This window comes from Rissa tridactyla, chromosome 2 (assembly GCF_028500815.1).
Source record: "Rissa tridactyla isolate bRisTri1 chromosome 2, bRisTri1.patW.cur.20221130, whole genome shotgun sequence".
NCBI classification, from domain to species: Eukaryota; Metazoa; Chordata; class Aves; order Charadriiformes; family Laridae; genus Rissa; species Rissa tridactyla.
Genome location: NC_071467.1, coordinates 156,832,694 through 156,846,374, shown reverse-complemented (window position 1 = coordinate 156,846,374; position 13,681 = coordinate 156,832,694). Strand labels below are relative to the sequence as shown.

The window sequence follows — 13,681 nt, the reverse complement described above, 5'->3', positions numbered from 1 at the left end:
ATATTATATCAAAAAGTATTTTAGAAATGAAAAATAAAAAATTTAAGGAGGTTGAAGCAAAGTGTTTTGATCTTGAAACTTTTGTTATGCTGAAATTAAATATTGATACATTAAAAGAAAGACACTACATATTTTTTTTATCAACATATTCATTCATGGATTAAACTCAAATTCAAGAATAGCTTGTTGGTATTTATGAAAGTGCACATTTTCTATTTAATTTAGTGTTTGACAAAAAAAACAAACATTCGTCTCTATTTTGGCATAGTGATAAGATTTTCATTAAACCACACCTAAAAGTACTTCTGAATGAAATGTAATTACAGTATCACAGCAATTGTTGGTAGCAGGTTTCAGCAGAGGAAATCTTACAGAGATTATTTTAGTTCTGTATGTAATATCTAAAAATATGACTCACTTGTACTGTGACTGGTCATTTCCTCCAACATCTGGAGATCGTAACTTCTGCAGTAAGATTCTTATAATACTAATGAAAAGTATAAAATTCACCTGCAAAGAAACCATATATAATGGTGATTTCTGACTTCTCCCCTCAATACGCAGCACACGGAAATGCTTATCAAGTCAGACAAAACAACTCAGCAGTGGGTGTTGTGTACCTCCTGCCAGAACACATCAGGCCCTACACTGTCAAACTTATTGTCTGTTTTCTGCCTCTCTAGGTTTGTTATGTCCAGTGCACATCTGCATGGCCACCAGTTCTAGCTGGCTGGCAAAAGCCTTTGAAATCTCCAGTTGTTAGCAGTACCCTCCTTCCAAAATTTCAGCTGAAGACAGGTTTCCTAGCAGTATGGAACACTCGATGTGATTTGGCTCAATCAAGCATTGTCCCAAATTGTCGTAATGATTCATGACTGGAAGCCCAAAGGAAAATGTGAGTCCTATACACAGTTTTGACCCTCTCTTACCTCTCACCTTGACTTTTAATATTTTCTGTCTGAATTGGGGGAAGAGAAGACTGTGGCACAGGTGATCTGTCCACTCCCATCAAGCACAGAAAGGGCCTCTCACAAGTATCTCTCTGACTGTGTATTGATGCAGACATAATCACTAAAGCAACTGAATCCTTGCAGTCTAACATTTTATTCTCGTAACAGCCCTCTGAGACAGAACAGTAGTATTACCTTATTCCACAGAAAGGAAATGGAGGCACTTGCATAAAAAAAGTTATGTCAGACCCTGATCAATCTAGAAAACTGAAGTATAAAACTCAGTAGATCCTAAAGCTCACACCCGTTATTTCTTCATCCTTGGCTTTTGGCACCTTGTGTTCACCAGCTGTTATGGTGCTGGATTGTTTGGTGCAGTCAAGAAAACTGCACTTTAAATATGGCATGCCTGTACTGAAGTGAGGGAACACTTTGAATCCACACCTTCACAGCAACAATGTCAGCTGAAAGCTACATCTAAAGCTACATAAACAGCTGCATCAAAAGCACACATTTTAGAAAAAATCAACCTAGAGAAAAAATTTCTATTACTGTGAAAATAAGAATTTGATTGTTTTTAACTAATGCCATCCGAAAGCCCAAAATCAGGAGGCTGGGTACCCAACCAGACAGCGCCCGCCTCACTGCTATAAACCTTCAGTCTCTGCCTTGGTCTGTAGCCATAACTCTTCTTTTTCCAGTCTTAACAATTTGGCTGCAGGCTTTTCAAGTTCAATGAATTTTCATGTCTTCTCTGAAATACCCAATCAGTACAATCAGTGATGTTTATAAATAAACAATGATCATAACAACTACCTGTCCCTCTGTATTTAATATTTTGTTTGAAATGACAAGTGACGGGAAGTGACAGGAACTGACAGTGTTTAAATAAAAAATATGGAAAACTAAATCTAATATTTTTGAATAAAGAAGAATAAAAAATAAATGTTAGAAAATATAGGCCTTTACTGAAGTAAATATACATTTTACAAGCAGATGATGAATTTGAAGTTTTCCTTGATGCAAGTCTCCTATAAAAGTAACAGGCAGAAGCCAGTATTCTTGCTGGTTGTACCTACAGACTTACCACATCAGAGCGTACAGACCAAGGGATATACATTTAGTTTGCCATATGCACTGGAGGTAGTATTACTGAATAAGGAGAGAGCTTCCATTTTGTTGTTAGTCACAAAATAGGAGAAGAAATCTTTATTCTATATTTGCAAAGGGATGGGCAGAATAACTCCTGTTTCTTCACAGACATCTGAGTTTCTACTGCAACAGAACAAACTGTCGTCCATTTGGTTTCTGAGGCACCAAATCATCTGCAAAACTGCACTCAGGTGACTCCCATTCTTGACTGATATTCACATATTACTTTTAAGTCTGTTTTCAAACATATCTCTTTCTGTCTGTAAACACAATCTTGGATTAATGAAAAACTTATATTCTTTGGCGTTTGTAAGAGTTCTTGGTATTAATGAGCTTGTAAATTCAACCAGCAGAAACTGCATATTAAGATCTAAAGGTGGCAACTGCCATTGACAAACTACAGTGGAGCAAATGAATTTCTGTTAGATTATTATTGAATTGATCATTTTTAAAAATCTTTTAAAGTATATATCAGATTTACAATAGTATGTTTCAATAAAATATGAAACAAGCAATGCCCTGGAATTTTACTTTTAGTATTGTTCCTTTTCAGTCCCATAAAATCTTTTCAGAATAATGACTTTAAATAGAATAGAATATGTATAATGTCGAATGAATATCTAATAACAGAGAAACTGCAAGAGAGTGATGACAAATGATGCCTCTTCAGGGGAGGAATGGCAAGATGCTGCTGATACCCTTTTCTGCTGGTTGACTTCTTCCAAAAGTAAGTTTTTGAGTCTAAACACATTGCCTGAGCGTGTATCATTTACGCTGTCTTCATGTTGCTTCTTTCTTGCTATTTAGTCCCTTACACTAGCTGCTATGTGAGGTAACTAAATAAACTTTGATTACTTTGATGTGACAGAAGTACTGTTTCCACCTGAACTCCACTCCTTCCCAAGTAAGAGCAGTTTATGCAAATGGATGTATGGAGAAGGCAGCTATGGAGGCATTTGCCAAATGGGGAATATGGGTGGTACACCAAATTAACTGCTTGGAATAGTCATCCCCAATTAAACAACTCTGAAATGTGTACAGCATGAAGTGTGGAAGCCTGCCAAATAACTTTTCTCAAGCCAAAATTGGCAGGAGTAGATGCCAGAGAAGGTTTCTGACACACACTGAATTAACTGAAGCCATTCCCACTTTGAGAAGTGACATCAGAACTTGCTCTCACAATACTATTTACTGTTGAATAGTAAACTTACAGAAAATACAATCTTCTAAGCAGCAAAAATGTTTGGAGATAACACAGAAATCAATGGAAGAGGATGAATATGGTATGAAGACTGAGTGGACTTCCTCATCAATCTAATGCAGTTAAACCATTGTTCCTTAAAACCTTTGCTTAATTTCCTCCTTTCAAAAGTATAGTCATATCACCCTCACAATCAGGCTCGATTCTATTCTTCTTTTCTTTACTCTTCTTCCTCCTTCTAAAGGTTTTAAATATCAGCCATACCCTGGGCTTTCCTTCATGCCACTACATAGGACAGCTGATGAGAGTTCTCAGCTCAGGTGTTCTGCTCTCCTTTATTTTTCTGAAATTCAGGTTCTTTCAGAGATTTCCTGTATTCACCCCATTGACTACTAACACAAATGTCCTTCCTACTACTGAAGCCATTTGTTACTGATGATCATTGTTGTATCCATTCTCTATAAGTTTTCCAGTTGTCCTACATTCTCGAGAACCGACTGAAGGCTCTGCGTGAGTATGATGGAAATACTTCTATTCTTCTATTGAGACTTCTACTGAGAAACATCATGACTCTCACAACACCTACCCAAGGAACTTGCAGTGATCTATTTTCATTGTTGAATGGCAGGCAGCACTGAACTCATTATTCGAAGATCTAAATCTTTGAATTTTATTTTTTCTAGAAGGTAAGAGGAAATGTTGAGCTTATCACAGTGTATGCATATTGAAAATTATTTCCTCATTAAGGTAGTATTATTCAGACATCAATTTTACATGACACTTCATTAGCTACTCTTGCTCTACGAATGTACGCTCTACTTTCCACAGCAGTAAGTTTGCATAGCAGCCTAGTTGCCACAATGAACGCGCTGGTTGTAGGTCGGTGCTCCAACAAGATATGTTACTGATCTAGCAGAAAAGGGTGAGTATCACTGCTTTTATAACTACCTGTACTTCTGAATTCTCCTTTCACAGCTTAACTTCCCAAATGCAAAATGTAGTTGAACAAACGGCTGAAGAATCATCTAATTGGAGAAGTAAGTGGCTTCAGACAGTGCACACTGCAGAATCGCGTGGCCATACTTAGTTGCTCTCATCCCTAAAACATGCTGTTTAAGAGAAGAAACATATCTGGAAGCAGACAGCAGATCCTAAACATATGCACCCACAAAGCCAAAAAAGGTCATTTGCAAAATGTTTCCCTATGTCTTACAATCCCTTTGTATCAAATCAGTAATAGAATGATTAAAAAAAAAAGGAGAATGACTTTTCCTTTGCCTCAAACAGTGATTTCAATCCGCGCTTTATGATGCACTGGACTTTTGCTGACTGACTGGTACTCCATTTTCTTAACCTACAACTCATTTCCCAGTCTTTGCTAAGATCCAGCTGCGATTCAAGTCTGCCAATGAGCACTCGGACAACTTCCGTTTCCAGGTCTAAGACTTCTTTGGAGAAGTACTGCTTTCTGGCACATAAAGTCTCAGCTGTCTACCAGATAGCTGTTTAAATTGAATATCCAGAGAACAGAATTTCATCTCTCTGTAAACACCAGGTGGTTTGTTTTGCTTTTATCTTGCAGCATATTTTCTTCACTCTGGACCATCCCTCATTCTCCAGTTCCTTTGAGGTTCACATATTCTCTTCATGCTGCAGTTCTGTTGCATGCCCATTTCTTCATATCATAAAATATCTTTTGTGTGAGTCCTTACCTTATGTCATTTCACACATTGATTGCCTACTCTGCTTTCTCTTGAAACACTGCAGAATTCAGTCTGATGATGATAGGAAGTTCTCTCAAAATGATTTTCAGCAGGCACAGATTGAAAGGCAAGCCCAAGTGTAAGCGCTGGGTTAATCTGGACTCTTGAAATATTGTGTAACCTAATAATGGCCTAATTTTTCTGACTAAAATGTTAAAAGTAAAGCAAGTGTATCTGAAACGTATAAATTTGCACTGTGACTGTTTTCGGAAATGGACATATAAGCATAGTAGACTATGCCCAAATTAATTGCACAACCATCACAACGAACAGGAATTTTATTATGCTTCTCCAGTAATTCCAATGAGCTCGATACAGGGAAAGCCCCATGAAACACCCTCAAATGGTATTCTTTTGCAGGTACTTCATGTTCAATATCTGTTTCAGTAGGCTACCAATTAAAGAAAGATATACGCAGCCATATTTTTTTATGGCTGCAATAATATCAGATTCTCAATTGCAGGGCTAGCTATTTACAAGCAAAATCGAATCTGCAATTCATTGAAAAGTATAATTAGATTTTTGCTTCCCCCAGGCTCATAAACAGGAGAGATGCTAAAGAAAGAACAACATACAAATAAAAGCAACTGCTCATTTAATAGGAGGCAGATAAATTTTGAAGGCAACGAATTTTAATGGCCTTGGCATCTGTTTAACGTTTCTCCTACAGTGTAATTTCTTTTCATTAAAACAGAATTCTTGGCTATCTGTAACTAGCAGTAAAGAATAATGGTTATACGCACTGCACAATGCTGAACTGATCTATAATTCATGCTTCAAAGTTTACTTACTATAATAGAAATTAGAATTGGTATTCGTATAACCCACCAGGGACCACCATGCTCATTTGTATCCCAGCAACTATAAAAAAAAAAAAAGGAAAATGATGTTGACATGAATATCATCTGGCAAGCAAGACCTATGAGGAGAAGTATAATTCTTATATACAAGTCAAAGCACACTAAAATAATGCCTGTTCTAGCCTAGAATTTGGCATTCGATATTTTCTGCTTTTAATTTTATTTCCCTGGTTTTAATACACATCTTCAAATCAGCTAAGACATCAGGCACACTAGACTGTACCATTTGAAATCATGAAGGACATTGACCTTTAGGGAAACCAAGCTTATTTTCACTTTGCGTAAGGACACTTTTCCAATAAGCACTTAACATCAGCCTCTGGGTAGCAGGAAGATCTAAAGCCACTGACAGACACAACTGAAATGACATAATTTCCTTTTGGGATATTTAGGTTACAGAAGGCTGGAACTGGTTTAGGAAAATGTGACACTCAACCTGAAACTTTGTCTGAAAAACTGAAAGTTTAATTTTCACTGTAGGCACTTTTAGTACAAATACTCTGAGAATAAGCACTCTGAAAGATTAATCTTAAGCAAGGGCAGTACCCTTCAGAGTTCCTCTGTGACGATAAAGACAAAAAAGGAGTTAGCCTTCAGTTTACATGTTAGAGGTCTTGCAAAGAAAACTTAGAAATTAGGTATGCAGGATGTGATTCTCCAGTTTAATTAGAGAATCGTTTGAAAAATATTAGTCAGGTTGAAAAAAAAGTGCGAAAACTGTTTGTCCCACTAGCTAGGAATGCTCTCCCATTCCTTGGGACCAGCAACAGCAGCAAGTCTGATCTTCCTACAAAATAGTCCTCTCTGTTCCCCTTCCCTTGCCAGGAGCTGTGTCTAGCTCTAGTTAGTCATAGTTTTACGTGACTACATCCATCTTACATACATTTACATCACATTGCTCCACTTCTGGGAATGTAATTTAGATATATCCAAAGTTACCCAGATTTCAATCTTTTCAGTTGCTAGTTAGCAAATTAGAATGCCCAGCATCTTACTGCACTGACCCAAGGACCCCCACTGCTACGTTAAATATTATTTTGACTTCCAAAGCAGATAGCTCTCTATGTGGGTCTCAAGGGGTAACGTTAGTCATAACCTATCTCTGATCTCTCCTGCCCTTAGAGTTTTTCACATAAACAGCAAACATAAAGAACCTGTTGAAGAACTTTCAAACACCTGTCCCTTTATTGCCACCTCTGAAATTTCAGTTCTGTGCTCTTCCCCTTCAGAACAGCAAACTACCTTTGTGTGAACACCACCATACCCAAGGCAAGGATTGTACGGGCACAGCCGGAGGCTTTAAGCTTTCTCTCCACACACTTACCCCGTGTCCTCTAAAATGATCCGTGTCACTGTCCATGTAATAATGAATATGGTAGGAATTCCTGAAAAATCCCAAAGAGATTTAGAGGATGATCACAAGAATATAAGTCCACAAAAAAAAAAAAAAAAAAAGAAATTTCAGCCTGCTAGTAACTAATTATTCCCCAAATATACAGCATATAGCAAACACCTTAGTGAATGGAGGGAGAGGCCCATCTGATGAGCTATGTGATGTTAAGCAATGTATTACAAACAAAGACTGCAGGGAAGTGGGTTCATTTCTTACAAAAACGCAGCCAAAATGACTAATACACAAAGAACATGCCTTTCATAGGTTTCTTTCAAGTTGTCAGAGTGACCTACAGGGAGACAGATACAAGTTATGCACTCCCAATTCACTTCCAAGGACTACACTATAAAACCAAAGTGTAAATCATTTTATAAGGAACTATTCCCACACGCTGGTTTATTCCCATTTCCCAGCAATACCTAAATGTTTTATGACCACCTATTACTGGAAGCTTTAAAGTGCTCTGTAGAAATATCATTGCGCTTTCTGGAAATTAAAGGAATACATGTATTTAAAACCAGAGGGACAATATTATTGGGCTTTTCAAAAAGGCAAATAGCATAGCATAGCCTGTGGCTGTGCAGCTAAACTTTCTTTTTCCTCCCAAATTAGGACAGACTGAATCATCTGTTTTGTGGTGGCAGCGCTATATCCTGAACAACCCCTGGGCATTGTGCACATTGGCACAGGTCAGAGCCACGCCGCAGAGCAAGCTAGCAGTTATGCTTCAGCAGTGTTGTGCCCGCTCTCTCCCACGGCACAGCAGCTGTAAACTGTGCTGGAGCTGAGCTGAGGAACTAGTGAGTCTGAGGAGTCATCCAATAGAAACGGCATGACTACCTCGCTATGCAATATTGAATCTCATACATACAGACACAAGAAAGAACGTTACTGGACGATGCTTAAATTCTTACCCCATCCAATCAGCAGGTAGATTGTGAAGTGTCTGTTTGGGGAGAATATTAGCACAAGGAGGATGTGCAGGTAAAGTCCTTCAACTAAGAGCCAGTAAAAGTTTGCCATAACACCATACTGAAAAAACACCAAAATAGCCTTGCAGCCCACCTGAAATATGAGAATAGGGGTCAAAGTTGTTGCAGGAAAGATGCTGTATTATTCTGTTATTAATATATCCTATAGAATCACAGAATCACAGAATCACAGAATCACAGAATCTTAGTGGTTGGAAGGGACCTCTGAGATCATCGAGTCCAACCACATAAAAAAAAAAGAAACAGAAAAAAAACACACACAAAAAAAAACCCAACACGCGCCACACACACACAAAAAAAAAAAAAAAAGCACCCACCTACTAAACTGCAGGTTTAAACTCCACCTAAACTATAGGTCCTAGCTCTCCATGTAATACTAGTAACCCAGGTCCAGTGGAAATTTTTTTTCTTAATTCAAGCAAATTGAGACATTGTAAATGTTAGAGTTTATATAAAAAGAAAATTAATTATTAAAAAAATATTTATATGTCTCTCAGCAAATTTGTTCAGAAATTTTGAAAACTTCATAGCATAAATATTGTAAAAGGTGGTGATTATCAATAAATGCAATAGTTAATGAAATGCAATTAAATTGCACTTTGCAATAGTTAGTTAATGAATGGCTATTAGAATAAATAATCAGCTACTAGGTGGCTAATAAATATATTAAAATCCCAGCTGGCTTCCTAACGTAGTGAAAATTAATAACGAAACTACTTTATTAATTTGTCAAGGCTAAATGGGAAACTGAGTGAAAAATATAACTTTACATGATGAATATTCTAAATAGAGTCAGAAGAAAAAGTTGATGGGACTTTTAAAAATTATGTTTTCCCTTTAGAAAATGGTTCGGTGCTTTTTAATTAACAAACCACATGAGCATGTATTATAAAATGAAGTCCCAACACACTTATAGTCTGCGTGATGCTCTTCAGATTTAATTTTCAGATGTCTGTACTGCTGATGTTCCACAGTGCTGGCTGCTGCTACTTTGGTACTTCCCAGGAGGAATCTGGGATGTGAGAATTGAACAGAAAAATGTTTCTGCTGAGACTGAGATGAGAAATGTGATGATATGGTGAATATGACAGACTAAACAAAATGGACTAAATAAAACTTCTAGTTTCTGCTGCTTTACTCCCTTCCCCATTTTAAATACCTTTCATACCACCACTATTTCTGTTAAAATTCCAAGTACACCAAATACTGAGGAATGAGTAAAGTAGGTAACTTACTCATTTAGCGATTTATTCCTCTGTCTAAACATAGGTGTCTGTTATGAAGTGAGATGCCCTCAGGGACCCCAGTCACCAGCTGCTAAGCCAGAATGGCACAGGCCTCATAGAGACACTGCTTTGTATCCATCAGCCCCTTGTGGTGTCTGATAGCTCAGTGCATCCCAAGTAACATACATGCCTGTATTTATGCCTGTGTACACGCCTATATAGACAACTAAGTAAGAGCCCAAAGGTTTGAATTCATTTCACCTAATTTTAGCTGCCTACAAGCAAGGTTTCCAGTGAACGCTAGCCACCTACTAGCCAACTAGCTCCTTATACAGCTCATGAAGAGAGGCAGGCATGTCCAGAGAGAGTCTTAAAGCAGATGAGATAAACTGTCCAGTGAGAAAGACTGTAGCCCAGAGAAACAGCTTAGTTCAGTCGTCTTGTTTGGTGAGGCTAATCTTACCTCTGGACTTTGTTTCCACTGAAGGGATATCCAATGCAGACCAGTAATGGGCCAGAAAAGTTAACATGGAGAAAATTAAACATTTCAAAATGCAAGCTGAAATTTGCTATTATGCTTATGACTACTTGCAACCAGATTAGCAGGCAAAGTCTAAAATTTTTGTAATCTCTTTTAAATTCCAATACTCCTTTGTATTATATTCTCAATTTACATACTAGAATCCCACATCAAAATATTTCCTCTTCCTCCTGCAGCTAATCCTGTATCAGGTGTATTTCCAGATGCTGACCAACGGAGGTATCTGTCAGTAAAGAGTTAGCCAAAATTATGGCTCTATGTCATTCAGATCCAGGACCTAATTACATTGCATTTTGAATTGTGTGCTTTTAGACATCTGTGCATGCAGCAGAACTGTGGAACATCACACACGTGACAAAAGAGGCAAACCCCACATTCTGTTATGGAAGAAAGGTATTATCCAGCCAACGCAAGAGAAAGCAGCCTTGCCAAGCTGGTGTCAGATCATCCCACACATAATGCAACAGAAATTACTCAACAGCCCAGAAAACTGGACATATTCAAAGTACAAGGCTTTGCAGCCAAAAATAACTGAAAAGAAATCACAGAAATCAAGTAGTATTCTGAGAGTCCATTGACTCATCTTTCAAGGACCTCAGAACTTTTGATTACCCCTCACAGCCTGCCTACTAACTCGTCTGCTTTGGGTCTACTAACTCAGAGCCCATTTGTCTTCATTAGAAATATCCCAGATTATGAATTCATACATACAGCTTGACAGTCACTGCTAAGAACTTTATGCTTTGGGATGATATGGCTTCATCGATATAAAAATATCTTCCTTCCATTTTTTCTCACAAGCTTAAACTGTAGTAAATTAAATGCAGAAGGTATTTAGCAATATTTGAAGGGTTCCTTTGCAGCACTTTTGCTGAAACAACGGAGGCAGAGAATGGGGAATATCATATAGTGGTCAGTCTTCTAACAGCAAGGCTTGAGATTTTTTTAACCCCTGTGCATGAAAATGCAGTAAACTTATTAGCTTGCCAAGAATGCAGATAGTCATAGCCAGAAAGTACAGAGGAGTTAATAAAGACAACTCCTGCAAATATTTAATTCCCTGACTCATTGCACTCCCTCCATTGACACCTGTCCAATTCCTGGACCCCTGATACAGCTGCTGGAACATTTCCAGATGAGCTGCCTTCAACCATTCCTAGCTAATGGCACTCCTGTTTGTCTTAAACTCTCCCAGCTGATTAATGCAGTGGCCATATTTATTCTGAGCTATAGCTGGTCATGATTTGTTTTGGCAGATGACATGTTGTCCCTTCATGGCCATGCAAAACAACATTAACTTCTCTTACTTCTGCTTCAACCTTCTTTCTCTGGCTAATTCTAATAGACCATTTTGCTAGTCATTTTATTCTCTGCAGAATTGTATTCACTGACAGCTTGGTATTCCTAAATATTTAAGAGGATCAGAGAGGAAAATTTAGTGACACAACAGTATTATACCACATAGCAAATGAGGTTTATTACCCATGAGGTTTGATCCTCTGGACAGTGAGCTGTGTTGGAGCTGGAATAGAGAATATCATCCTTGACTAAAACAGAGATTGCTCTTAGAATGAAAGAGAGGAACAGGTTCAGATGGATGTAGTTCCGAGTACAATGAAGTTTTCTAAGAAGAGATTTAAAAACAGACGTTTTAGATTTCAAGACAGAAAGCTCTTGAACAGACTTTTATTACTCTCCAGTCATCTCTTAGTAATATGAACCTTGGGTAAAAGCCTACCCTCCTCCTCTACCATATTGTCAGTGCTGCCTTGTTTTCTTTTGTCATCATCATCATTCTCATCACCATTATAGGCTGTCCAAAATACACAAATAAAGTATTTCTTACTCCTTTTCAGTAAGTATAACAGACCAAAAGATCCCAGAGGTGTTTCTCCGACAACATAAACTGACAATAAGCATAGATTATTACATCCTTCTGCATGTGCGCTCATCCCAGTGTTTTTCTTGCAAATAAAACTTTGAATATCCTGGATGTATTTCTGACATGCTCTCACCTATTATTTTCATTTTTTTTTTTATTTATTTAACTGCTGCATTTTGCTATATAATGGCTTTTCATGCTATGATGTGAGTGTATGGAGGAACAACTAAAAAATGCATTCAAAGCATTAGATCGCCCATTCTTTCTATCCAGTGAGATGTAAAACTTCTCTTCCTTAGTCCAGCAGCCATGTGAAAGCCTGACAAACAAATGACAAATGAATATTCCAAGTAAGTGAGTGAGTGCCCAGGGGAAACAAGTTATAAGTTGAGGGCTTTTCACTTAAAAGACATTCCCTTCAAGATCTTCCCATCTTACAGAACTTTTTTATAGCAAATCCCCAGAAACCAAACTGCACCTTGAGCTGCACCTGGAAATAAGCCAGCAGCCAGGACATTTAAGCAAATATGAGCAATGAAAGAATGAAGGTGCAGTGGAAGCTCAAAGTAGTCTTCACGTTTTGATTTTTACCGAAGAACACTAAATAATCGATTCTGAAACTGCTAAAGCAAGCATAGTTACAGTGAGTGCAGGGAAATATATAACAGATCCGTCTTGCTAGCCCCCACTTTGGCAAAGGACAGAATACCAGGCTGAACTAAAAGCAGTTGTCAAAAATCCAGTGATTTCTGTGGCTAGGCAGAACTCTATGCTAAGCTAGAAAGCTCTCCTTTGCTGAAACAGCTTCTGAGAAAATCTGAAATACCACTATTACTTTGGACTGCCTCATATGTTCCTATAGAATTCAGAGATACTTGCAAGCTGTAAATGGGAGGAAAATATTTTTCTTGAGTATCTAGTTTAGATTATTACTTCTTCATCCCATTCAGTAGCTGAAATAATAAATGTTGGATATATACAATGCTGTCAAACCAACATTTTGGAGGTAGTGGGCTAGAAAGTATTTTTATTTGGGATATGTATGATGATTAAGAACAACACAGTAATACTGTTATTTAACAATGAAACAAAATCTATGATGCCTATTTCTTTGATATGACTACCTCATGACACAAAAATACCATGTGAGGAACAGTTGCAGCCAGCTGATGCACATGACAGCACATCTTATAGAAATGACAGAGATTCATATTTTTCTCCATGGTAAGAAACACATATGAGAGAAACTGACTTTTTTTTTGAAGGTTTTGCTACACAGGACTAACCCCAAATGAAGCACAGTAAGATCTAGAATATCAGTTATGTAGAAATATACTGTTCTACAATTTATTTTCACTCCGAGTTGTAATAAATCAACCTTTTTTAAAATATCTGAAAAATAGTATTTTATTTTCAAACATTTTTATTTCAACTTTTCTAAAATTTTACAACATATTAAAACTTAGACATTCAAAATGAAGAAATAGCAACTTGCATTCTCAGAAGGGTAAAGCAACTTCTTTTGACTAAATTAAAATTATTAGCTTTGCTGTTTATAAATCAAGTTTGCAGAAGTAAGAATGTGCCTGATAAATTGGCAACCTACAACAGGAAAACACCATGCCAGAAAGTAACCAATTAGCTTAATTATAATAAGTACATAGAGTATTACGTGGGGAGTGGCACCATAGTAACTTGAAAAATGCCGTCAGTTTAGTCTG

At 37.4% G+C, this 13,681-nt stretch overlaps 1 protein-coding gene across 3 annotated transcripts in view; it reads right to left on the bottom strand.

The window, feature by feature from the left end:
• VIPR2 (vasoactive intestinal peptide receptor 2) overlaps window positions 1-13,681 on the bottom strand; it is a 65,956-nt gene that overhangs the window by 9,487 nt on the left and 42,788 nt on the right. For 2 of the 3 annotated variants that reach the window (XM_054192328.1, XM_054192326.1), the window contains exons 6-11: window positions 11,561-11,702; window positions 10,001-10,018; window positions 8,234-8,384; window positions 7,251-7,311; window positions 5,858-5,927; window positions 419-510 (exon numbers count right to left, since the gene is read on the bottom strand). In XM_054192328.1, the coding sequence (XP_054048303.1) occupies window positions 419-510; window positions 5,858-5,927; window positions 7,251-7,311; window positions 8,234-8,384; window positions 10,001-10,018; window positions 11,561-11,702 (534 nt within the window). The remainder of the gene's footprint in view (window positions 1-418; window positions 511-5,857; window positions 5,928-7,250; window positions 7,312-8,233; window positions 8,385-10,000; window positions 10,019-11,560; window positions 11,703-13,681) is intronic. The other variant, XM_054192327.1, reaches the window with a different exon arrangement.